Below are 26,297 nucleotides of genomic sequence, written 5' to 3'. Positions count from 1 at the left end.
ACTTGGCAGTTGCTTTTTTTCTCTCATCTAATTCTTAGCTTTTTGTGCTTTTGTTTTATATATTCCCTGACAGTCTTTGTCTGTTCCTTTCTTAGCTCCTTGTAATTAGGTCCAACTTTATTTTGAACTCTGAGGACAGAGGTTTCTAAAAACTGGAAAACTTGTTACGAAGCAGAGATGAAGACACTACATTTGCCATTATCATTTTGTAGTGTGAATTCATTTGAGAGAACAAATTATAGTAGTTTTAAGTTATGACCTAGCTTCTAGCCTAGTTTTGTATAAGTTAACCTTGCATGTTCTGTAATTTAACTTAATCCTGAAAGAGAAGAGATATTTATCTGCCTTAAAAGTAAGGTTGTGAAACCTTTAGTCAATAATAAGCATAGTGACTCTTGGCTGATGTGGAGAATTAAATAAAAAACTGTTAGAACTAAGAAAGTAAGTAATAGGCAATAGTCTTTCTATTAAGGAGTTCTAGTAATTTATCTCTTTTATGGATTAGGCACAGAAGGGGATTTCTAATATATTAATCAATACACTACAGTAAGGTAACATGGGTAAGTGTTTCATTTACGTCCTTGCAGCGTACAGCAGGTGTTCTGTGTAGGAACGTTCTTTTCTTCTGCACATTGATCAGAGATCTGTCTAAATACGGATTTGAAGGATAGGCCACTCAGTGAATGAGGAATTGGCTGGATGGTCACACTCAAAGAGTTGCAGTCAATGTATTGATGTCCAAGTGGAGACCAGGGATGAGCAGTGTCCCTCAGGGGCTGGTGTTGGGACCGATGCTATTCAACATCTTTGTCAGCGACATGAACAGTGGGGCTGATGTACCCTCAGCAAGTTTGCTGATGACACCAAGCTGTGTGGTGCAGTTGACACACTGGAGGAAAGGGATGTCATCCACAGGGACCTTGACAGGCTGGAGAGGTGGACCAGTGCAAACCTCATGAAATTCAACAAAGCCAAGTGCAAGGTCCTGCACCTGAGTTGGGGCAACTCTCAAGATCAGTACAGTCTGAGGGATAACTGGATTGAGAGCCGCCCTCCCTTGGAGGACTTGGGGATATTGTGAATGGAAAACTGAAAGCAATCCAGCAGTGTGTGTTTGAAGCCCAGAAGGCTAACTGTATGCTGGGCTGCATCAAAATAACTGTGACCAGCAGGTTGAGGGAGGTGATTCTGCCCCTTCACTATGCTCTCATGAGACCCCACCTGCAGTGCTGCGTTCAGCTGTGGGGCTACTAACAAAAGGGATGTGAAACTGTTGGAGATAGTCCAGAGAAAGGCCATGAGGATGATCAGAGGGCTGGAGCACCTCTGCTATAAAGACAGGCTGAGAGAGTTGGGCTTGTTCAGCTTGGAGAAGAGAAGGCTCTGTTGCTGAGGTTAGAGCAGCCTTCCGGTACCTAAAGGGGCCCTACAAGAAATCTGGAGAAGTACTAGGCATGTAGTGACAGGACAAGGGAGAATGGCTTTAAACTGAAAGAGGGGAGATTTAGATAAGACCTTAGGAAGAAATTCTTTACTGCGAGTGTGGTGAGGCACTAGCACAGGTTGCCCAGAGTAGCTGTGGGTGCTCCATCCCTGGCAGTGTTCAAAGCCAGGCTGGACAGGTCTAGTAGAAGGTGTCTGAAGGTGTCCCTACCCCGACAGGCTGGTTAGAACTAGATGCTCTTTAATGTCTCTTCCAAGCCAAACTGTTCCATGATGCTGTGATGAAAATTTCACAGAAGAGTCCATGGAGAGTTTTTAGCTTGCCAGTTTTCATTCTTAATGTCATAAATACGTATTTCAGACAAGTTACATGCATTACCATGAAATTTATTTGTCTACATTATAGTATTTCACCAGAAGATTCATATAAAAATAAAAGAGTCTTGTGAGGTTTTTTGCAGTTCTTTTTTTCCCAGACAAGTTGTTAAAAAAAACATTCCTCTAAGTACATTTTTCTCAAAGCACGTAATATATATACCTGATCTTTATGGAACTATCAGAGTATTCTCAGGTTGCATGCACTGTTTGATGCAGAGAAATCTTTCACAATTTTGGGCTTTATTGAAGTAAATTATTGAAGCTAAACTAATGATAATCAGTGTAAAACTAAACTCTGCATGGCCGCATTGAAGATAGGTTATAAAAATGGCATATGGATAACAAGTAAGTTATATAGGTGGTTAATATTCTGAGGGTTTGAGGAATTTAAGGGAGTTGATTCACTGGACAGTAATGCTGTGGTTTTATTTATCAAGAATATAGTAATTTCTGGATTGTTAAACAGCTGATAGTATTTTTCACTTGATTCTTTTCAGTAAAATTAGTATCGTTACTCAGCTTCTGAAATGTTTTTATTTAGTTTCTACAGCTGTTCCATTGTGTGCTTTTTGTCAGCTATTGTAAGCCAAGTTTCACGCTTCAGGTCTTTAGATAATATCATCTTAGTGAGAATTTTGCAGAAGGATTTTCTTGTTTTCTCAGTGGCTCAGCTAAAACCAGTGAGTGGAAAATTTTCTCAATTGGTTTTTGAAGATACTAAATAAATCTGTATAAATGTAACAGAAAACTGCTTTTTTTTTTTTTTTAATGTATTATTATTCTTCTTTTCTCTTGTACTTTTTGAACATAAAGTGAGGGTCATATTGATTGGAAGATCACTAAAGAAGGCAAAGCCTCAGCAAGAATATTCCAAAAACTGGACTGAGATAAAATTGCATATAATACTCTGGCATTTGACACATTAAACTAAACTGAGTTCATAATACATTTGAAGAATAGTGATTTTTGTTGCTCGTTTGACCATTTCTTGCTCCTTGAGGAAGCAGAGAACATTATAGATGATGGTGATCATGACTGGAAAAGAATCAGGTGACCCGTGAATCTCCAACTTGGTGAACAGAATGTAATTGTAGCATAACTATACCTTTATATTTAAACAGAAATCCTGGTTAGAAGATGAGGAGGAAAATGCACAGAACAGCACTCTGTTGAACTTCTGTGTTGACAAATTACAGTCATGCCGTCTTCCAAAGACCAGTTTTCTTCCCAAAATTTTGTTCAAGTGACACACATCTCCAATATTACTCAAGAAGGAAGTTGGAATTTAGAGTTATTCCTGAATTGTGAGAGTCTTACTATTTTAGGTTCTTGTCACTGTCACAAAACAGGGTATAATAGAGCTAAAAGGCAACTAAAGATAAGAAATAAATGTAGTTAAAAGTGTGCATTGAAGATTGTTCTTTTGCTCAAATCTTTTTAAAGAAGGGGCTTGATTGGATATAAAGTAATGACATATATGAAGAAAATACAGCCAACACTAATTTTTTTTTTAACTCCCTGTAATAGAATAAAACAGAAGGATATATGGAAGAAAGACTGGGAAAAAACCCTGCGGCTTTATGTCAGAAAACTTACTCTGTTAGCAAGTTTCACATTAGCAAGTTTCACAATCAGTGTAATTGCAAAGAGTCTAAAAGAAAGAACAGGCATATTGTTAATGAAATCATTCACAGCTGATAATAGAAGAATAATCAGAAGGGATGTAACTTCTCTTGTTCATTACTTTCTTGCACATAGGACAAATCTTTTTTCTCTAAATATCAACTTAAAACAAAAGGAAAAAAATAGAAGGTAGATATATTTGCAAGTAACAACTGAATTAAATTATCTTTGAAAGGTTTTGCTTCTGTTCTAGGCTTTCTCAGCTCATAGTACACATTTACTGAGATAGCTGGGATGTGTGTGCCTGCTCCAGTGTTGCTGTCATGGTGGTAATGTGCGAATGTAGGCAGGTAGTTAGATATTCAGTCTAGCCTAAAGAAAATTATTGAATTTAGGTCTAACTTTGTTAATGTGAAATTAACAAACTAATATGAACCTTTTTTTTTTTTTCTCATATGGTATGCCTTCAAGCTGGATTTTTAGGAGAAGTCAAATTAAGCAACTTAAACTACAGTTTAAAGTATCACGATAAATACTGGGCTCCTCTGCTCATGGCTGAGCTCAGATGAGTGGTTTGTAACTTGTTAAATGTCTTGCAGTTGGTTCTGAGTAATAGTACTTGGTTTTTGGCTGTTCTTTGGTGTGTAAGATCTCACATTTTTAAACAAAAGAATTGTTTCTATAATGTGTGATTCTCTTTATAATACTATGTATTGAAATTCTTAAGCCTTGTTCTTATATTAAATATATGTTGGTAAATACCTATTTAAATGTACTGACTTCAATTTATAAACTAACTGGGATTTACAAATTTGTAATTTACAAATGTGATTATTCTTCAAAGCTGGAAACTGATATATATATACCTATATGTACATATATTGTAAATATTTTTCTTACATAACTGTTTGTGGCTTTTCCATTACATCTGGAGATTTCACAGTTTTGTTTGTTTGTTGGTTTTTTTTTCTATTTCAGGTTTGCATCTGCAGGTGATGATGGCGTTATATATCTGTGGAATGCTCAGGTTAGGTATTTCTGGGGGTTGCTTGTGAGCTCTGGAGAGGGTAGAAGCTAGTTTCTTCCAACTTCTTAGAGAAGAGTTAGAAACATCTAGTAGGGAAGAAGCAGAATAAATAAGAGTTGCTGGAGGGCTATGGCTTGAAAATGTAGAAGTGGAGGGAGTCTGTCAAATCTGAGTTTACAAAGGAGAGCTAGGGAAGTAAAAGATGTGTGAACACAAGAGAACAGTAAGTTCTAAAAGTCAGAATGTTTTGGAAAGACAGTAGTGATTTTTATAGGGATCTGTGAGAAGTTGATACGAAAAGCAGAAGTGTGTATGAACTTGTGTTTTTAAGCCTTCCTTTAAGTGCTGTAAACACTCAAATGTTAACTAGTTACTCAACAAATATGTAGCAATCCTGTTAAGGTTTATATATGTACTTAAGTTTTTAAGTATATTTCCATGGCTCTGTTTCTGATATCTATTTGTAGTATAGCTGATTAGACTAAATGGAGAGGTGACACAAAGCTGTATTGGAAAGACACCAAAGTCAGTGGAAGTTAAATGTTTCATGCAGTGCAGAAACAAGACTTCAGTTGCTTGCTGTGATAAAAACTTTCTTATAATTTTTGAAAACCGTACTAAGACATTAGTTGTATTAGTTGTATTAGTTGGAAATAGTGCTGTAAGTATGATATCTGTTCTGCTCTTCTGCTTTGTGTCTTTTTATCATCGACAAAATTGTAGCAAAGGGATGAGCACTAGAGTTGTGTTAAGGAGAGCTAGCATAAAAGTTTGATTGTTTGATAGGAAGTCTCAAATAGAGACATACTGTGCTATCTAAACAGTGTGTATCAAACTTTCAAATTAAGGCAGAATTCTTGGACTGTAAAATTTTTAGTAACCTTACGAAAAAATTATGTGACATTTATTACTACAGTTATATGCTATAGTAAGCATTTTCCAAATTTTACCTTAGTTTTCCATGTTTTTATTTTTCAGACTGGAGAAAAACTTTTTGAACTTCATGGACACACACACAAAATTACAGCTGTAGCACCATTTCCTTCATCAGATACTTCTGAAGAAAAAAACCACTTGATTTTAACAGCATCAGCTGATAGAACAGTTATTGTATCCTTATATCTGGAGAAGATTCAAATTTCTATGGGCTTTTGTGGTTTTTACTTTTAAATGTAGCATTGAGACAGGGTGCAGGTTGTTTAAATTTGTTGGCTGATAATGTCTAGTAGGTATAATCTAATTACACTAGGATTTCACTAGTTGTTGCTCACAGGTAGATGAAATCCTTGTTACAAAAATGAATCCATAACAGACTGTTATTAATATCTCATTTTGGACAAATATTGAAAACACAATCAGTATTTAAAAGACTGGCATTCTCCATACCTATTTCCTGATTTGTCATTTAGTTACAAACACAGCAGTTATATTTATAATATATTAAAAACCTTTCAGTTTCCTTATTGAATAAAGTCAGGTTTGGGATTGCAGTAGTGGCAGACAGGTTCAGAAAGTGTCATGTTTCCATTCTACTGTCAAGGTAAGTTAAGGAAAACCTAGGTATGTCTGCTGTTTTCTTGTGTGTAAGTACCTATTTTGTGTGGCTTATGGACCATATGGGCAGGTGTGTTAAAATGAACATGAGTGTTTGGTTTAAGAACAGGTACATAATGGGTGGCTGAGAAGTGAGCACAATTCTGAATTTGGTTTTGGAATTCTTAATACCTCAGTTTTCTTTTTGAAGGGATGTAGAACGAAGGTCACTTTATGGCTTGATTTTGTTACTGTGTTCGAAAATGCAACCTACGGTCAAATTAATTCTTGAATGTTAATAGTAAAAAAAAATTTAAAAAAATCAATTTTTGCATTTTTGATAGAAAAATGTAACATATAGTATATAATTAAATTTTTATTTCTCACAAAAGTGACACCTTAATACTGTATTTTATGGTACTTACAGCTTTATCTAGTTAAAGTGCATGATCATTTCACTGAGAAATTCCCTGTAGAACTTTTGCAGGGGACATATATCTGATTTTTGTTCTGCAGTGTTTGACAGTTCTTCAAAGACTGAATGTATGGTTGTCTGGAGGGAGTGATCTGTGTGTTTGGAACCGAAAATTAGATCTCTTGTGTAAGACCAGTCATCTTACTGATGCAGGTAAAAATGTAAATGACTCATTATAGCTGTTAAAGTGCAAGTAAAATGGATCTGTATAATGATGCAAAACCAACTTGGCAAATTCTCTTTAATTCTAGTGATAACATTATGTACTAAAGCCACTTTCTATTTTTTTAAATGTCAGACTTAATTTCAGAATTAAGGCTGCTTTTATCTCCTGTGCTGTGTGAATTTTAGAATATGTCAGACATCAATAAGTGTAGTTAACTTGGACTTACAGGCTTAGACCTTGGATGCTGATTCGTACATGTTTACTCTAATGTGGACTAGATGCTTTGGCTGCCTTTCTCTGTGAGCAAATGGGAGTTTTATTATTCCTAAGTAAAGTTTTCTAGTAGTAAAGCAGTAAAGATTTCTTTTTATTGTTAAGAATTAATACTTTTGATATAGATAGTGCAGGTTTTGATACAAATACAGTAAATGTAATCGGATCTCAATGTCAGTCACACTTTTCTGTTAATAAGCTTATATATTATCTGTCCATGCAAAGAAAGTTGTTGCATGTTATTAGCATACTTTACAAAGATACCTATGAAGCTGTGAACAAAATTCAAAGTTGGAACCAATATTTTTCATATTTTTGTCATAGAACGGAGTAGTGGTAGGCAAAACCTTCTGAATCTTTGAGTATATTAATGCTTCTTTTACGCCAGTGTGAAATACCATGCCAAATATCAGGTGGAAGTGGCACTGTAGTGCTTTGCATGAGGTGCTGCTGAAACTGTTGTACGAGTGATCAATAAGATGTGCAGCATGCGCCCTCTCTTCACTCCTAATCTCTCGCTTCGTTTGTGGGGAAAGAGACACTGGGGAGTTTTCCTTTAATGGTGTGACAGCACAGATTGAGGGAATTCTGCGCAGGGTGAAGGCACAGTAACAGCAAGCTGGGCATTTTATCTTGTGACATATTCCTCTTCAGCTGGCTCTGCACAGTATTTTTAGTATCATGCATACTGTGGTAGTAGCAGTATCTAGAAACTTCGTTACTGCATATGTTGAGAGTCTAAATAATTACCCTTAATACTGTCCAGCATTAGGGCATAAATATCAGAACTGTATTTAAAGTAAAAAGATTATTGATCCTCAGCTTCAAGTTTGACATTCAGAATTCTGGATTCAGGACTAAAACTCCTGACTCTGTCTCCATCTGAGGTAATCTGTTCATTTCTAATGCTGTTCAACTTTCACTTCAGGCAATATGATTTTATTTTTATAATACCTTGTAAATGGAAGGAAGATTATGAACAACTTTATTAATAAGGAATTAACAGTTTGCTGTGTTTTATTATGGTCAATGAATATCCTTTTCTCCCTTATATCCTGTATTTTTTCAAAGGTATTACTGCTTTGGTTGAATTGCCTAAAAATTGTGTTGCGGCAGCTGTTGGCAAAGAGCTAAGTGAGTATGTTTGCATTTTGTTAAATGTTCGTATACTTCTATAACAGCTGCTTATCAGAGATATGTGTAAAGAACATGCTGCTGGAATTGTATAGGACTAGTGAATGGTTTAGATTGGATATAAGGAAGAAATTCTTTACTGTAAGGGAGGTGACACACTGGAATGGGTTGCCCAAGGAAGTTGTGAATGCTTCATTCCTGGCAGTGTTCAAGGCCAGGTTGGACAGAGCCTTGGGTGAGATGGCTTAGTGTGAGGTGTCCCTGCTCATGGCAGGGGGGTTGGAACTAGATGATCTTAAGGTCCTTTCCAACCCTAACTGTTCTATGATTCTATGATTCTATGTATTAGGGTGTTATTAGCAGCCTTCTTCCTTTTTCTGTTATTTGAGAGTCAGACAGTGCTGATCTCATTCAGGAATTCTGCATGACAAAACTTTCCTATATTCTTTGTTATTGTTATTACTATTATTGCCACCCATCCAGATCTGATTGTGGTGGTTTACATTTGTCCTGGAGAAGGTCAGGATCTCATTACCTGAGTTGTCAGATACTAGGCTTCTCTAGAGTCTCCTTATCCTAACATCAGGAATGTGAGATGCTGCCAATCTCATGATACTGTCCAAAGCTATAATGAGACAATATGACAGTTTCTGTTGCACGGTTGAGGACAGGGTTTTCTGTCTGTGCAAACTGTAAATCATCAGCTACCTGTTGATGCAGTCTTTTAAATAGAATGTTTTATAAAAAAATCCAGGAGAGAAAGTAGAGCACTGAATCAGCAAAACAGACTTTGCTATTTTTTAGCTAAGTGTTTAATCATATTGAGCAATCTCATATTCTGATCAGAGAATTGGGAGCAAATAGTCTTCTTGTATTTAGATACCAGTATGCAATGTTGACTTCCTTCTGAACTTCCCACAGTTCTGCAGTGCCCTTGAGATGCAAAAGAAATTGGAAGATTGGTTAAATAAAGCCTTAATTCCTGTCGATCTTTATGGCCTTACTAGAGAATATTGCATCCTTTTGAATGACAGTTTTCAGTCAGATGAGCCATCGAGAAGTATGCTTTGCTTTTAGTTTACTTATCAGTAAAGGTGTTTATACTTTTCACTTCTACTTTCTGCAACTTCTGATGTAGACAGATTATCTGAATTTCAGTGTTGGTACACTAAAGTGTTTTAGCCTGTAGCTGCGGTAGTAAGAGGCCTTAATAATAACACTGAAATAATTTATTAAAATTTTTTTGGTGTTATGAGTGGTCATAAGTGGCTTAGCACATCTTATACTGTCTCACTTATGTTTTTGTTTGTGTCTTTTGGAAAATTGTGTTTTACTTAAGCATAGCTACATTTTATTCTGAACAATAAAGCTGATTTAAACAGCTTATCTCTCTGTTTTGTAAGTAATTTTTAGGTTGATTGCTTGTAATGGCGGGTCTGAAGGTTGGAATGTCCTTGAAGTAAAACGCCTTGTTGACCATCAGGATAACATTTTGTCACTAGTCAGTGTCAATGGTAAGAGTCGTTTTATAATGTAACTAGTTTTTTTAGTTACCAGTGGGATATTTCAACTATGGACCAAACTTTTAACTGGAGGGAAACTTCATAGCTATTAGAGGTACCTTTCTGTGTAGCTGAAACAGTAGTGGAATGTGAAAATATAGTGACTTTATTTATGGATTAACAGTGAAATAAACTCAGGCAGGTTATGATGTAGAAAGAGTACAAAAGAGGCAATGTCAGTGGTGAGAGCTCTTCTTCTTGTTGGAAACTTTAAAATAAATTTTTTTTTTTCTCTTTCCTTTTGGTTCTTTAAATGCCACATCCTTTGCAGTTGTAGTCCCAAGGTAACAAACATTCAGGGTGTGCAGATGTGGGCCTGCATATAGATCCATTATTTAGAGGCCCTGGAAGGTGATGCGATTTCTGCTGCTTGTTAGGGCAATACTGAGCTACTACCTGAAATTCTGTCTACTCTACTGCAGCTCTAAACCATTTGTACTTTGTTCTTCCCTGTCTTTTTTTGTTTTCATGGAGCATCCCCAGAGCCCAGGACAAGCTATTTCTGATGTGATAGAGAATGTATATACATTGCAGTTATTTTCTCTTTTATGATTATGAAGGGGAAACAGTATTTGCCTTAAAAAGACAAAACGCTACCTGTGTTAAGTACTCTTGAAGCAGTTCCTTTCCATGTGTGATTAACAAATTCATGAACAGCTGCTTCAATCTTGCCATTAACTCATCCATTTAGTTATTCATCAGTATTTAAGTTTATGGCAGAGACATACTTTGTTGTGTCTGAGGGGTGCTGATACACCTCCTTGTGCAAAGAATAGAAGGGTTTTGTATATAGTCAACAAATGAACTTCAAATACTTGTACGTTTGGCAGGTTTCCTTGCCTTTGCTATATTGAACTGTGCCCTGTGGCTGGTGGATGTTCTCCTTCTTAGTTTTAATTCTACAAGAGAGAGCTCATCTCCTTTTGCTCATCTGAGCTATGCTATGTAATCAAATGAATGTTCAGTCAAAGGGGGAGTTTTTTGTCAGTTACATACTGTACAATCTACATAGCTTCACTCGGAAATAGGATTTTTAGCTTTTTAGGATTGTAATTTTATGTGAAATGGTTTGTTGTTTTGTTTTTTTTTTTTCAATATAATGTGATTTGTATGTATGTGTTTTTTTTCCCCTCTAGACTCTACTTTTGTGACAGGTTCTCATGTGGGTGAGTTAATAGTTTGGGATGCGCTTGACTGGACAAAGCAGGCATCTGAGTGCAACTTCTGGGACTCCTCTGTTCATCCAGATGTACAGCCAGAAATAAAGTTATCTCAAAGCCCAAATGAAACTTCAGTTCAACACTTAACATCTGATGAGGAGGTAAAAAGCTTTAAACAGTGAACTGCTTCCAATGAGGTGGCATGACCATGACTTTACCACAGGAGGTCAAGTGTTTTGTGTTTTCAGTTTACTTGTTTTAATATGAGAGGTTTATTTAAAATGTGCAAGAAAGGGATTCCTGGAAATGGATTCAAAGACACAAACTGTAACAAAATAAAAGCTGTGGAAAATCCTGAATGTAGGCTGAGGTCCAGATAGTTACCTGATGCATTTGTCTGTGAAAAGAGCATTCCTTGAACACTGGAGAGAGAAACATTGGTGTGTTTGTGTGTCTGTGTGTGTGCAAAAGATGTACTTGTCTCTGGTTTTGTTGTGGGTGCCTTAATTCTAGGAGCAAAAGCCAGTCCTGTTCAGAAGAGGTTCTGAAATTTGTCTTCAAAACATTCTGAATCCCTGCTTGATTTCAAGCTACCCATGTAGCTTGAAAGCTACAGGGATGGGTTTTAAAGGGAGGGGGAAGTAATTTTGGGAAGTTCAGAAGTAGTTAAAACATTGAATGTGGAATCCAAGGCTGCTGAGGATTTTCTTCCTTTCATGGAAGTGAACTAAACAAATTGCTGCAGAATATTATTTATTTATTATGATACTTTTGAATCATGAGAGGAAAAGGTAGTTGTAGCATAATATCCTGAAATAGAAGGTGCTTTTAGGGTGGAGCTGTTTGTATTGTAAAGTTCCTACATAGGAATTCATTTCTTCACCACTTTCTATAATGAATTACTTTGTTACCTGCTACCTAAAAGCAGAACACTGTTCTTCATATTTAAAAAATAAAATTGGTATTTTCTCTGTTGGGAAATCTGTAGGCAGCTTGGTAGTTAAGTAATTGAAGAGGATGTCTAGTTTGACACCGAGCTTGTAGGCAAAACATCATCAGAGGCAAATGGAATAGTAAAGGTTTGGCAATACTAGGAAACCATGCTAAGGAGTGCACCTGCTGTCCTGATATATATGTGTGTGTATTTAACTTGCCTGTCAAGATAGGTGTAAAATTTATGCTTCATCAGGTTTGAAATGACCACAGTTTTGCTGGGGCTTGTGTTTGAAAAAAAAAAAAAAAGGAAGGAAAAAAAAATAAGAGTGGTTTGTGAAGAGCGTCTTAAAAAGCTGTAAGGACTATATGGAATTCAAGAGCCTGTCCTAAGGCAGAAGACTGTAAGGGAGAAAAGGCTGAGATACACAAGTGGCAAAGTGGTGTGGAAGGCCATTGAATTGAGCGTAGTACAAAACCAGGAAAATAATAGTAATGGGCATAGTGTTTTTGCTTGATTTAGTAGAGTGCTATCAGAAATCTAAGCTTAGTTTCAGAGCTATTTGAGCTCCCGTGACACATGCATAAGAAGAAAAAAACCCAACCAAACCCCAACCAAGCAAAAGCCAAAACAATCCCCAAAAAACCAGCTAAAACTAAAATGCAACAAAAACCTGGACAAAGAGTTTTGAGAAGTGTCAAAACATGGTTGAATACATATAAGTATATAGAATCTTAGTCAAAGACACTGGGTTACCAGTTTTACAAAATGTTGACTGCTTATGAGGCATTAATGTTTGGGCTGTGTAGATGGAAGCAGGCCATTCAGGGAAGTGATTCAGCATACTATCACCTAAACAGGGTAGATTCAAAATCCAGATATGTACTGAATGGAAGCATGTTGCACTCCTCTGTTTGGTACCAAATATTTATTGTGTGTACGTACATGCAGTTGTCTAAAATCATTACAAGTCATGAGAGGGTCAGGGTCCAATGGTCTGTGAGCTGTTTGTGGCTTCTTAAGGCCATGATGGCTATGAAACAGAATCCGTGCACTTTTTCTGAAGAGCATTGAATGTAAAATAGTTCCAAGTATTTGCAGTGTTGCGTAATACCTTTCTATGAGAGGATTCCTTTTGTACACTCTGTAGAACCCAAATGTTTAAGCAAGACCTCTTTTTACAGCTTCAGTTAAGTTTAAAAAAAATAACAGCTTCCAGTACTCTCAGTCTTTCTTGATAAAACAAGAATTTGTCAAAACACAGAGTATTATTTTAGTGTAAGAACATAAATATTTAATTGCAGAAATGTGTTCATGTGTTTCTGCTTAGGCTGTAAGGTACAGGATGAAAATACAGGAATGAAACAACTGCTTAGAATATAGGAACATGTCTCTCATTTCCTCAAAATATCCATTTCTTTTTTCTGTTACTTGTTGATCCAATACATTCGGGATAAAGCAGTAACACAAGGACAGAAACAAGCTGGATAATGCAGGCCAGATGATGTCATAGTACTGCTGGAAATCCATTACACGCAGAGTGATCTTTCAGTATCTGTTTCTGCAAGTTGTTCCATTGAATTTTCTTTCCAGTGTGTGTTTGCTGCTGTTGGGAAAGGCATATACGTATATAATCTTCAAATGAAGCGTGTGATTGCCTGCCAAAGAACTGCTCACGACTCTTCTGTACTGCACATTGAGAAGATTCCAAACAGGTACAAGTCATGGTACATTTTGTTAATGCAGTAAAGAAATGCAGAACTTGGAAGGATGGCTAGAGTCAGTCTCCAAAGCTACATCTAATTTCTGGGACAGGGACATGATCTTTAGTTTGATCTGCCTGTGTTAGATGGAGCTTGTTGATCTGATCTTTGAAAATCCAACATAGTAATTCAGTGTGAAAAAACTGTAGTATGCTTAATGCACAGGCTTAGATTAAAATGACTGTTTTCAAAATCAGACCTGATAAAGCACTTTTATCTACACTGAGAATGTATAGCTTAATAGCATTTTACTTCTATAAAGCAAAGGCCTATGGCTATTCAGTAAATATTGTTCACGAAATATTTTGTAACAGTTGAAATTTTTTAAAACAAAAAATAATAGTAACTTCCAGCATTTGTCCAGTTGAATTTCTAGCTGGAACTTATTTTGACAGCCAAGTTGGACATTTTGCTACTTTATATGTATCTCATAGTTTTGTTGTTAGATCCCTTTATACTCTTCTTCAATGGAGAAAAAGCCTGTCGGAAAATAAAAATTAGGGCCTTGCAAATGCATGTGCTGTTCTAAAGTATTCTAAATATATAATGAAAAGAAGTATGTTTCTTTTTGTTATTTTCCTATAAGAAAAAAAAAGTTTGTTCTTAATGGAAGTAAGCTTATGGAAGGCATTAGTGGAACTGTTTGCAGAGTCTAGATTTGTTATTTTTTGATTTACAGAGCACTGTGATTTTAAAATGGGATTGAAAATGCGTGATTTTTTTCCACCTATTTTGCAAGTCCACTATATTTTGTCCTGATAAAAATGCCCCTTGTTTTGTATGGAACACCTGGATGTCCTGCTACATTTGAGAGTTCTAGCAAACTTGTGTAGACCCTGAGGCACTTGCTATTTCTTCTATAGAAATGTCACAAGGTGACTTGTGCAGATAAGTATCCATGCTAGTCTTGCTTAACAACTCTTTTTACAGGCAGTTGATCTCCTGTTCAGAAGATGGCAGTGTGCGCATTTGGGAGCTCCGAGAAAAGCAGCAGCTGCCAGCTGAAGCAGTTCCAACAGGTTTGCTTATAGTGCGGGGTGAAAAGACCATTTAAAAAGGATACTGGGAAAGCTGATGTTCACGATACAGTAGTAGAGAGGCTTACAGGCTTTGTGAGAAGAGATAATGTCTTGTATTCAACCAACTGGTAATAGATGTGGGTGGGAAACTGAAGAAGACATAGGTGTACAAGCGTTCCAAGATAGGGGAAGGTAGGAAGTCCAGCTGAAGCAGTTCTGTGCCATAAAGTTTATTTAGTCTTTACAGTTGTATCAGCTGATGTAACAAAAATTATGACCTCTCCTGACAAACTTTCATCCACTTGTTGCCCTGAATTGTGTTGGACCCTTTTCCATGCAGGAGTAAATAGTTGCAGGACCTTGTGAAGAAAGCCAAAGAGAAACTTGCAGATGAGCAGCTGGCACTGAAAAATGTGTTTTCCACATCTCCTCCTTGAACTTGGAATTACACTGGGACTCACTTTGAGCTGTATCTGACATCATTTACATGCTAACTCTGGGCATCTCGGTTCTCAGGGCTAGTTGTAGGTATTTTAGGAAGTGTTTTCTGCCAAGTACAGACAGTGCCTGTGTAGTGCTTGCTGCTCTTTGACCAGGCCAGCAGCTTCCATGTGCTCTAATTGCTGTGGTCTTGGAGTGGTGCTCTGGACAATATAGTTAGTATTATGGACTGGGAACAGTCTTGTAGGACTTTTTTTTTTCCAAGCTGTGAATAATTTTCTTGGTGTATCTTGTCTACCTGGCTGCTTTTTAAATTTTATTTTATTTTTTAAAATATTGTTTTGCTACCTGGGTTGATTCAGATTTAGAAAGACTTTTTCATTAACCTTCTGTCTTCAGTATTGCTGGTGACAGCTAATCTACAGTTCTGTTTCTTGTGACAAGTAGTGTTTGGTTTCACATTGGAAATTTACAACGTCTGTGATTGGAGGCATTTGAGAAAAACATACGTAATGGTAAGACAGGTGGACTGCTGCTGATTCGCTCTATTTTTATATTCTAAGAATCCCTTGAGTAGTTGTTCAGTTTTCTAGTTATATCCTTTGCACCAGGGCCATGGTCTAGCACACATCTTGTGTGCTGATGGGGCCGAGGGAAGGGTCAGTAAGAAAGTCTGATATGCATTGTATACAGAACCCAACTTTCTTACTTCTGCCAGTATTATTCCACAGTTCTAGAGGCTGTGGCACAGGCATGTATTTTCTTGCTACCTAAATGGAACATGTGGAGTACAATATGTACACTCCAGTTTAGCTGATAGTTTTAAGTCTGAGGGAGAAAGCCAGTGGGCACTGTAAAAACAGGCAATTCAGGATCAGAAACTTGCTTGTTATCCATATGCCAGCACTCTAATGCCTCAGTGCAGGAACACGGGGAGAGACTGGCACCTCATTTCTCTCCTCTTTTATAAAAGTAACAGTTTAAGGGGATAAAGAGCAAGGAAAGGTAAACATCACTGAGCTGCATCTACCTTTGCTGTTCAACTAATTAATTTTGGCAGTCCTTGATTTTCTTGTTAAATCCATCTGTTGTCTCATCCAGGTGAATAATTCAGCATGTTTGCTAAATTAAGTCTGCTTAGGACAAAAGACTAGCTATATTTCTTTGCCCCATCAAGGTGAATAATCCAGATATAAAAACGTGGTGCTGGACAATGGTTCTGTCATTTTGCTATGCAGACTGTCATACTTTAAAATTTTAAGTGACTCCTGTAGTTCTTTCTTTAGTTAGAGGAAAAAAAAAATTGTATTTTCATTTTTGCTAATATCTCTACTGTCCCCCACTCCAGGTTTTTTCAACATGTGGGGATTTGGAAGGGCAAACAAGCAGGCAAACCAAGCTGCTAAGAAGATGCAGGAAAATACACCCGTATATTTCTTGGAGCTGGTTGGTGATTTGATTGGTCATTCATCAGCTGTGCAGGTATGTGAGCTTTAGTAAGAACAAGAAAAAGTGAGTATGGGAGTATTGTAGTGACAGGACAAGGGGTAACGGGTTAAAACTTAAACAGGGGAAGTTTAGATTGGATATAAGGAGGAAGTTCTTTCTTGTTAGGGTGGTGAGGCACTGGAATGGGTTGCCCAGGGAGGTTGTGAATGCTCCATCCCTGGCAGCGTTCAAGGCTAGGTTGGACGTAGCCTTGGGTGACATGGTTTAGTGTGAGGTGTCCCTGCTCATGGCAGAGGGGTTGGAACTAGATGATCTTAAGGTCCTTTCCAACCCTAAGTATTCTATGATTCTATGATTCTATGAGTATCACTTACTGATGTAATTTGGCAGTGTTTCTTAGAGAACTGTAACTTCTGACTGGCTCTGGAGGTTGGGAACACATCAGTTGTGTAGGACATTTAGTGCAGTGTGACAACAATAATACGTACTGACTTAAAGTTGTAATGAGAACTCAGACACTCACTGATGCCCAAAGATTGTGTGTGCAGATATATCCATACATGTAGGGTATTTGGTTTCTTAATGGAATGCAAAATATATGGCTGGGAACTGTGTGTTTGTTCCCAGATTTCGTCTTAATTTTGCAATCTTAACAAGGACTCATATAAAACAATCAGGAATTTTGTAGCCCTCTATGCTGTGAGTCTTAACTGGTATCGGGTACTGTTCTGTGCCTGTCTGCCTAATAAATTATGTTTTTGTTTTAAATGGCATTTTCTCTCCACGCTTTTTGTGTTTGACGTATCTATTGGAGTAACAAATCACTTTCTTATTGTGGACTTTCATACACATTCTTGGCAAGAGCAAGGAGAAGGGCAGGTAGAGAGGAACAGTGTGGTTCTGGAGTAGTTCTTCTCACAAGTATTCATGAGATTGACTGGCTTTCAGAACTGCTACTTCCAAGAACTGAAAGCTTTTCAGTAATAGCTAAGGTGAACCTTTCTGCTACAGTGATTTCTGCAAGGTTTTCTGCCCTTCTCTAGCAGCTTCCTGAAAAACTGCTGAAAGAAGCCCTTTTATCAGTAAGAAAAGTTGCTATCTGAGAAGGAGGACATACTGTGTAATTCAGGAAGAGGCATAGTTAAGAAGGCACATGTGGGTCTTTGCTGAGATACTACAGGGTCACAGAGTAACTGAGATAATGGTGGGTATGATTTCCTGCAATGTTCTACATATGGAAAATTCCATTTTTAAACTCTGGGCAGACTGGAGGCTGGAAATGTTGAGTAATGATGAAATGTGATTGTCAAAGATATGGGCTTGGACAGACTATTCTACTGGAACTGCACAGGTAGTAAGTGCCTATTGCCAGAGCTGGTAGGCTGTAGCACAGTCCTTCCCCTGGGCAGATCCCTTCATAAGCCAAAGAGTCAGGACACTGCAAACATGCCATAGTGGTATCAATGATCTGGATCCATTGGCTGTTGAACTGTGATTAGTGGGTAATTTGAGGCACCCTTCTGGAGGGCTCTGAAGTCAGGGATGACTACATGACTTGTCAGCTCCATTGCTCTTGCAAAATCCCTCCACTGCTGCTGTACTTTTCTCCTGTGTTGCAGTTCTTGCTGGTTTGGCTTCCTCTGTATGACCAGGCATGTGCTGATGTCTGTCACAGTTGTTTACTCTGTGATCCTTCCAGGGCTGGTGATGGTAGCCCATGGTGTTGTGTGGGAAGGGGACAGTGTACGCAAGAGAACAGGATAGTGGCTTCTATTCCTAAGAAACCAGGCGATCAGAGTTCATGCAAGTCACTCACTTCACTGCTGATGACTTGGAACAAGTTTCTTCAATATTCTGTACCTTAGCTTTAATATCTGTAAGGCTTTACTGCTTTTTCTAAACTGAGATGTTTCAGTGTGAAGTGCCATTAAGGAGTTGTTTTCATGTAGGGATTTTATGATATCTCAAACATACAGAAAGTATGCATTGTAATTTTGCATACTTATGTTCAAGCAAAATGTGTATTTGTTTAGTCCAGTTGTACACCAGACATCTAATCAAGCTGAGAGTCTCATGTGAGCATCATGGTAATAGTAATTGTCTCATTGCAGATGTTCCTGTACTTTGGTGAACTGGGACTGGCTACGTGCTCTGCTGACCACCTCATCATTTTGTGGAAAGATGGTGAACAAGAATCTAGACTTCGCAGTTTAGCACTGTTTCAAAAATTGGCGCAAAATGGTGATTTGCAGCTCAAATTTTAAATTGCTTGGGTACAGGCTATGTATGTGTAAACTGGGTACCTGTTAAATGTGAGTGTGAAGGAAAGTCTGAACTACCTGGAACGACTACCAGTAACTACCAGTAATATCATGTATTATATTAGAATTATTGTTAGTTGCTGCTACTCTTCTCAAAGGAGAATTTTGCATGTTGAAACTTATTTTCCTTACGCTGTCAGCAGAAATGGTGTTCTCTTGAAACCCTGAAGATAATGATAGTTTCTAATATTATTCCTGATGTCATGGGCAGATGTCAGAATTAAGATTTGTGAAAGTCTTTAAATGGATCAAAAGTAAAGCAGCTGAGGGCATTCCACAATGTTATGTGCAGAAAGGAAGCATAGAAAAAAACACTGAGTCTTCCTGCTTGATGTAACGTATTTCTTGAAGCTAAACTTCAGTCAGTCATGGCTGAGATATGTACCTAGAGAAAAACCCAAAAAACCGTTCTCAGATAGAATTCTTCCATTTTAAGTTGTTATCCTGCACTAACGGTAAGTGCAAGAAAGAAAATTTGTCAAGTTTTAATTTTTTGGCAAAGCTACTCCTAAATTGCAGGAGCTGCCATTTTACTGCAGGTTAACCTACACTACTGGATTTTATACAGCACCATTATCATGCATGAAATCTGATTGGCTTAGCTTAGTCTTTCCACAAAACATTCATCAAATTAATTTGTATCTAACAAAAAGCACCGGCCTTACCATGGATTTTCAGGATGTAAAATACTTTCTTAAGCAGTAGTAGGGGGTGTGTTCAGTATTAGCAAAACATTTCTGCCAGATGAATATTAAATTCTCAGCTGAAGTTTGCAGAGAAATCTGCACCAAGTTTGTAAGTATAAGTAGTATTTTAGTTTAAAAAGCCTCTAAGTAAGTACACAATGCCTTTTTCAAGTCTGAGATAGCATTAGTAATCTGAAAGTTAAACAAGAATGGGAAAAAAATTCCAAACTAAAGAACCCCAAACCAAAGCAACAAAACCCCAAAAGCACAAAAAAGCACCCCAAAACTGATACAAAGAAAGTGTGAGTGAGGATGATATAATGAGTGGTAAGTTACCATTCGAGCTAGGGAAGGGGGGAATTGGGGAACTTAGTGGTCATAAAGCCATGAGAAGAGGGTGCTTGGGTCTGCTCAGACGATCCAGCACTTGAACATTTTAGGAGTAAGTCACTTGCAGTGTATCAGTTGAAAACATGATAAGCTTATGTTATCAACAGTGAGAACCATGAGAACATGAGAACAACTATTTCATTTTTATGTGACTGCTTTTAAGTGAATATCTGGTAGAGAAACAGAAACAATTCTAGTAAAAAAACTCACTGTGTATTTTACAGGGGTGTAATTCAGCCTTAAATGGTCCTACATGCACGTAGAAATATTTCTATCAAAAGTGACATTGTTCTCAGATAACACTTTATTGGTAATAGAGCTCCCACAGGTCTTTTCCTTTAAAGATGGTTGAGTTGAGAGTATTACATTGAGTTCTTTCTTTTACAGGTGAACTCTGAGCATAGCAGTGAGGCTATAGTAGCCCACTCTTGTTAAATAAAAGTTTGTCACTTGCTGTTGGAAAGTCTAGTGAGCAGAATTTGGGTAACCAGATTAGAAATTTTACTTCCACTTTGTCCTTTTAAATTTCTTTTTCCACATCTCAGCAATGCAGAATTCCATGTTCACCTCATGGAGTTAACCAGCAGACCTACTCTTAATACTTCTGTAACTGAGGCAGCTGTTAATCAACTGGACAGGTCAGAGTCTAAGAGATCTGACACAACTGGCAGATGACAGTTATTCTGTGCTGATTTCTTTTGCTCTTAAAAAGAACATACTGCCACACAGACTATACTTTTTTTTTTACTTAGGTCTCTGGCTGTGGGAAGAAACACAGGTTCTTGCAGCAAATGTACTGATCACACATCAATGCCTTAACTTGTGAACCAGAACTGAGGCTGAATTTTATTTCTTAGGTTCCTTCCACCATGGCCATTTTCTTCCTTGTGACAGAAGTGTGACAAAAATAACGAGTGTTTTACATGGGTGTGGTTTTACAGTGTTGCTGTATTTAACAAATTAAGATAACAAAGCTTTAAATCTTCTGAAATCCTTTCCTCTAATGCAAGCTGCAGTGGACATTTAGTCATCAGAATACTTAATATACAACCACCGAGAACACTAGTTCTAAACAAAGGAATGGTAAAAGCAAACAGTTTACAATATAAAAACCAGATTCAACTTAATGTGACTAAAATTCATTGAAGAATGTTGCAGTAGATAATAAGAAAGAATGAATAAACATACTTCACCAGAAACACCATTCTTCAGATATACACAATGCAGCATTTTAATACACAGCGACCTGCCTTAGCTATGACAAAAGTAAGGGTCTGTTACAATTCTAACAAAAATATAGCTTATATACATTTATCTGCACTTACATTTTATGAATGTTTCCTTTTGTTTCAGAACTTGGTACAAAACATACAAAAAAGGTTGGCACATTATGTAAGCTACCTGCAGTAGACAGCAGTCATTGTCACGTTTCTTCCACAGCAATCTAAACTATGTGTTTGGTTTTGGGGTTTTTTTTTCACCTTTACTGGATTCAATTCATGATACAGCATAGGAGAGGTAAACAGTATGCCTCCAGACCTTTCCGTTTAAGGAGTAGTGGACTGCTGCTTCAACTGCAGCCACAGCTTTGAAGCTCTTGCCTGCAGCCTGGAGTGCACGGTGTTAAAAATCAGCAGTTCAGCTAGTATTTATTAACTGAATAGTCTGAGAGTAGTCTAAAATTTGAACTCATGTTCTGTGCAGGGTTAAAATGAGATGTACAAAAATACGCATTTGTGCTTTGGAAGCATAAGCATAAATTTTGTATCTTAAAACTAATGAAAAACTATGTTTGATTTCTAACTTATTTACATATTTTGAAATACTTTTTACCTCACAAAACAAACCAACATTTTAGTACAGGGAAAAAGCAGTACAAATTATAATGTTATTACAAATTATAACCTGGAAACTTCCTTTAAAAAGCAACAGGCTCATCCTAGGATTAAGTAGCATACATGGACTTATCAATTTAATAAAATTGATGATGCGTATAAACACCACTTTATAGAAAAGGATGTTGACCAAGTGCCACAATGTTTTTTGTGTAAAATTTGATGAAACATTTCGTGTTAACATCTCTAAGATGGCAGGGAAGCATGTGATGGCACCAGTTTTACAGAACATCTTGTTTTCTTTATTATATGACTAATTTTAGGGGATTTGACTGCTTCCAAGATTTTATATGGAAAACAAAGAACAGTGGTGCTCTAAGAGAAAGTCTGTATAAGAAGTTTGTGTTAAATGGTGCAGGGTTTGTTTTTTACTGTGTCCTGTTTATGGAGGTTTACTTGGTTCTACTGTGCACGTTCTCTTTTAAAACTGTTCTTCAGCTCTCTAAACTGTATCAATAGAATTGGAGAAAGCTTATGCTAGATAAGTGGGAAGTTTTTATGCTTTTTCGTCAACCTATTCTTACTCTACTGGTGACTAGATTACCCCTCTGAGAAACAGTTGTATGAAGTGTTAGTGAATACAGTTGTATCAATTACAAGATTTGACAGATGTATATTCAGTATTAGAAATCAGCTTCAGAAGTACATTTTCTGCCACAAAATGTTATTTCCAAAGAGCACTTATTAATCTGTGGATTATGTAGCCTTCTTGAAAACGTTTTTCTTTAGGATTCAGAGAAGCTTAGAAGTGAGTGAATAAAATATTTCCTTCTTGCCAGAAAGTCTCAATTTCACTGGAAAGGTAACACCACCCCTCTTGTATCCAAGTCTGTAAGTGATTCACAGTGAAACTGGTAGATCAAGAGGTCTGGTTTTCTTGGCTTGGTGTCAGTTGTTGTTTTCTGATGGGAGCCTGACACTCTTGCACTTTAATTCATCCAGTGTTTTCCAGTGTTTGTAGTTATTAGACAAGTGTTGCATCAAAACAGGCAGATGTGCAAATGCTGAAATGAATAGGAGGGTCAGTTGTACTGTGTACAGAACAAGCAGAAGAACAGCCCAACCTAATCTGAAATCGGCATTCTCCTACTTTTTCTTGTTCCTTCAGCTGTAAGCTAATGCTAAAAGGGGAAAGATCTTTTCAGTTTGTTTCTTTCTCAAGCAACTCCCTTTCTTAATGTATGATGACTTCATTAAATTGCACTAACACAACCACTGTGGCCTCAGTTTCTGCTTCTCAGAAGAAATGCATTGCTAAAGGAAAAAAAAAAAAAAACCCAACCCCAAGCATTCTAGATGAAAAAAAGCTTAGTTTAAAGTCAGTGCTCCTTTACATAGATTGTCTGGTAAGCACTGAACTTTGTAAAGTGTGTTGTGTGCAGTGCACTGGGTTTAACCAGCATCATTGCTTAGCTCTTACGCTGTACTACTTATATATGGGTACTGTCCCTGGAAAAAACTGACTTGAGGCCACCTTGAGATGGTTCAGTTTACTCTGTTGAATTCTGTGTCTCAGAGCAAGGAAGAAAAAAGCAGAAGTACTTACCATCCCATGCATCGAACATATCTGTTATAAAATAATCAATGAAGGAAATTTGAGACTTGGGGATGCTGCAGGTGTTTCTATCAAATACTGGCATTACAACAGGCAGACCCTGTCTCTTCTCTTCATCAGTCTAAGAAAACAAAACTCCAGTTAGCCCCTAGAACTTGGCTGGCTTTAATGCTGGAGTAGCAAAGGCCAGGGGATTAGATGAATTGCAGTGGGAGATTTGAGTCACACCCTAGAACCCCTGAGGTGACCTGCCTTAGTTTCATGTGCTTTATTTTGTCTCAACAGGGACTGAAATCAACATCTCTTCCCTCTGTTACTCTACTGCTGTGATTGCTTTTAACTCTGGTGACAGAATGCTCAGCTCTGGTGGTTAGGGCACACCAGCTAAAAATGGGAAATGGGGTTGCAGCATTCTTTAGCAGAGGGCTGTTTTGATCACACAAAGGTTGAGGCTGGAAGGGACCACTGGGGGTCACCTTGTCCAACTTCCTTGCTTAAGCAGGGACACCCAGAGCACATTACTCGGACTGTCTCCAGACAGCTCTTGAATGCCTCCAGGCAAGGAGACTCCACAACCTCTCCAGGCAGCCTATTTCAGTGCTCAGTCACCCTCAGAGTAAAGAAGTTTTTCCTTGGGTAGAACACCCTGTATTTTAGTTTATGCCCATTGCTTCTTGTCATATTGCCTGGCACCACCAAGAAGCATCTGGACCCATCCTCTTGACACCTTCCCAGGGATCTCCTTTTTTACATCTCTAGTGTCTGTTTCAAACCATTTTTTATTCTTTTTTTAAGAGGAATGTTGCTGTTGCTACTTTCTGTGCTTGTGTTGGGTTATAAGATGAATAGAAGTAAGGGTATGCCCTTTAACTCTGTGGCCACAACTGAAAGAGGGCTAAGAATGTATCAGTTATTCAACTAAAGACCTGGTAGAGCGTTTCAGGAAACTGGTGCTTTTGTGCACCAGTAGTGTCCTGGGTTCAGCAGTAGCAGTCATTTTTCTCCTTCTTAGTAGCTGGTGCAGCGCTGTGTTTTGACTTTCGGCCTGGGAACAGAGCTGATAACCCAAATGTTTTAGTCTGACCAAGGACTTCCTGAGCCTCATGCTCTGCCAGGGAGGAGGGAAAGATGGGAGGAAGCAGAGACAGGACACCTGACCCAAACTAGCCAAAGAGGTATTCCATACCACAGCACATCATGCCCAGGATGTAATGGAGAGTTACCTGGAAGGGCTAGGGCACTGCGGGGTTGGACTAGGTATTGCTGGGTGCTCAGCTGGGTGGGGTTGGTGGAGTTGTCGGTCAGCTGGTAGTGAGGTGTTTTATTCTCTTTCCTTGTTATTTCCTTTATCATTATTATTATTGGTGGTAGCAGCAGTGATTTGTGTTATACCTTAGTTACTAAACTGTTTTTGTCTCAACGCGTGGGAGTTGCATTCTTTTCGATTCTCCTCTCTGTCCCTCTGGGAGTAGGGGGAGGGCAAGAAGGGGGGGAGTGAGAGAGCGACTGCGTGATTTATGGCTGACTGTTTAAACCACGACGAGTAGAAAAGCTGATTATTGAGAAAGTAAGTTGAGCTTCCATTTCTGTCCAGAGAGATCCCATTTGATAAGTGTTTACACTGCCCACATGTCTGCAGTACTGGCCTACCACATCATCTGCCTACTGTGACTGTCATCCAGGTGCTGTCGTAGAAGAGAAAGGACCAGCCTGAGGGTTCAGTGGAGGGCTTCATCAAGCAGGATCTCCATGCTCTCTTCAGGGAAGGTATTGGGACTATAAGCTAGAATGTTGACAATCTTGAATTTCAGCCAGTTAAATTGACAAAGGCTAATCAAATAGTTTTTGTTTAGCCAGATGGAGAAAGTGTAAAAGCTCCTTTTCACCATTTTGTACTGCAAACTTTGTGGTAAGCAAACTAACTAACTTTGACTAGAGTGAATTCTTGTGTGTGAAACTGAAGGTCTGGGGACAAAAAGCATACATCTGGCTCCGTGGTGATGCCAGGCAGACCTCATGTGGAACAGCAGACCTGCTGATGTGTGCTTCTTTACCTAACCCAATAATCATTATAAAAATATACGTACCTGTGCAAAATACTCCTCTGAAATCCTCCCTGCCCATTCGATACACAGCTCTAGGGGGCGACATGGATTTGCTACATCCGCACATTTAATCATCATGCGCTTGATCAGTGTCTGGTTATCTGGAAAATTCTTTATATTGGCTGTACATTCACAGTCACTGCCTTCGCTCTGTAAAAGAGAGTTTCAGGAGTCAGTGGCTGGTATCCCTGCCAGCAGAAGCATGGCATCATTATCAGCTCCATTGCACTGTAGGCAGTAAGCAGGCATCCCCCCTGAAGCCTTCTAATTTCATACAGAGCACCAGGAATTTGGAGGAGAACTGCAAAGGAGAACTGCAGCCTTGCTAAGTATCTAATTAAAGCCCCATTACACGTGACAGTTGTGGAGATTTTCATGATTAATAGCAAAGGCTCCTAATGGGGTAGAGTGAGTTACCCTTCTCTGCATCCCAGCTTTGCCATCTTGGAACAGGACCAGGACAGGGGACACATCCACCCACTGTGAGGTGATAAATGGTCCTCCTTGCTGAGTTGTTTAAATTTAGGGATGGTGATGGTAGTGGCTGCTTCATTTTTTTGGTCTTAGTTATCAGCTAGGATGAGGTTTTAGATAATCTTTAACAGTAGGAAAACGCAGGAGTGGCAGACTAACTGCAGGGAGTCTCTGCTTTCTAGGCAGTAAAATACTTAAACTGCTTATTGACTGCTCTTGAGAATGGGTGAAGGGGACAAAGTAGTGGTTACAAGTCTGCTATGGCATCATCTTCTGGGTCATGAACAGTTTAGAAGGGCACAGGTATATTATGTTCCTTATTGAGTAATAAAAAGCCTCTACCTCAGCTCACTATGGTATTAACGCTGTTCTCAAAATAATGTGTAGTTATAGCCTCCCTTCACTGCAGTTTCAACTGAAGTAAAATACCGAGCATGAATACTTTTTACCATCATGGCTAAATTAACCTCTTTGTGGTTTATGGGGAGATA

General features: G+C 38.1%; 2 protein-coding genes across 14 annotated transcripts in view; one reads left to right on the top strand and one right to left on the bottom strand.

Moving 5' to 3' along the window:
• WDR41 (WD repeat domain 41) overlaps positions 1–26,297 on the top strand; it is a 34,278-nt gene that overhangs the window by 5,657 nt on the left and 2,324 nt on the right. For 2 of the 7 annotated variants that reach the window (XR_010608964.1, XR_010608963.1), the window contains exons 3-15: positions 4,423–4,471; positions 5,450–5,581; positions 5,949–6,011; positions 6,521–6,632; positions 7,990–8,052; positions 9,456–9,566; positions 10,751–10,935; positions 13,302–13,423; positions 14,402–14,490; positions 16,280–16,413; positions 18,492–18,621; positions 23,513–23,572; positions 24,910–24,994. Coding sequence is in view for 5 of the 7 variants with exons in the window: in XM_065664097.1 (XP_065520169.1) it covers positions 4,423–4,471; positions 5,450–5,581; positions 5,949–6,011; positions 6,521–6,632; positions 7,990–8,052; positions 9,456–9,566; positions 10,751–10,935; positions 13,302–13,423; positions 14,402–14,490; positions 16,280–16,413; positions 18,492–18,621; positions 23,513–23,572; positions 24,822–24,898 (1,327 nt within the window). In the remaining 2 variants the exon portion in view is untranslated. Of the gene's footprint in view, positions 1–4,422; positions 4,472–5,449; positions 5,582–5,948; positions 6,012–6,520; positions 6,633–7,989; positions 8,053–9,455; positions 9,567–10,750; positions 10,936–13,301; positions 13,424–14,401; positions 14,491–15,378; positions 15,447–16,279; positions 16,414–18,491; positions 19,373–23,512; positions 23,573–24,821; positions 26,246–26,297 lie in introns of those variants that run through there. The other 5 variants (XM_065664098.1, XM_065664097.1, XM_065664099.1 and 2 more) reach the window with 5 other exon arrangements.
• PDE8B (phosphodiesterase 8B) overlaps positions 20,409–26,297 on the bottom strand; it is an 82,852-nt gene continuing 76,963 nt past the window's right edge. For all 7 annotated transcript variants that reach the window (XM_065664093.1, XM_065664094.1, XM_065664096.1 and 4 more), the window contains 3 exons: positions 25,315–25,482; positions 23,219–23,348; positions 20,409–22,676 (listed from right to left, as the gene is read on the bottom strand). In XM_065664093.1, coding sequence (XP_065520165.1) covers positions 22,561–22,676; positions 23,219–23,348; positions 25,315–25,482 — 414 coding nt within the window. In that variant the 3' untranslated portion in view covers positions 20,409–22,560. The remainder of the gene's footprint in view (positions 22,677–23,218; positions 23,349–25,314; positions 25,483–26,297) is intronic.

This window comes from Lathamus discolor, chromosome Z (genome assembly GCF_037157495.1).
Source record: "Lathamus discolor isolate bLatDis1 chromosome Z, bLatDis1.hap1, whole genome shotgun sequence".
Lineage (NCBI taxonomy): Eukaryota > Metazoa > Chordata > Aves > Psittaciformes > Psittacidae > Lathamus > Lathamus discolor.
Note: the sequence above shows the minus strand (reverse complement) of the source record. Positions and strands in the feature narration are given on the sequence as shown.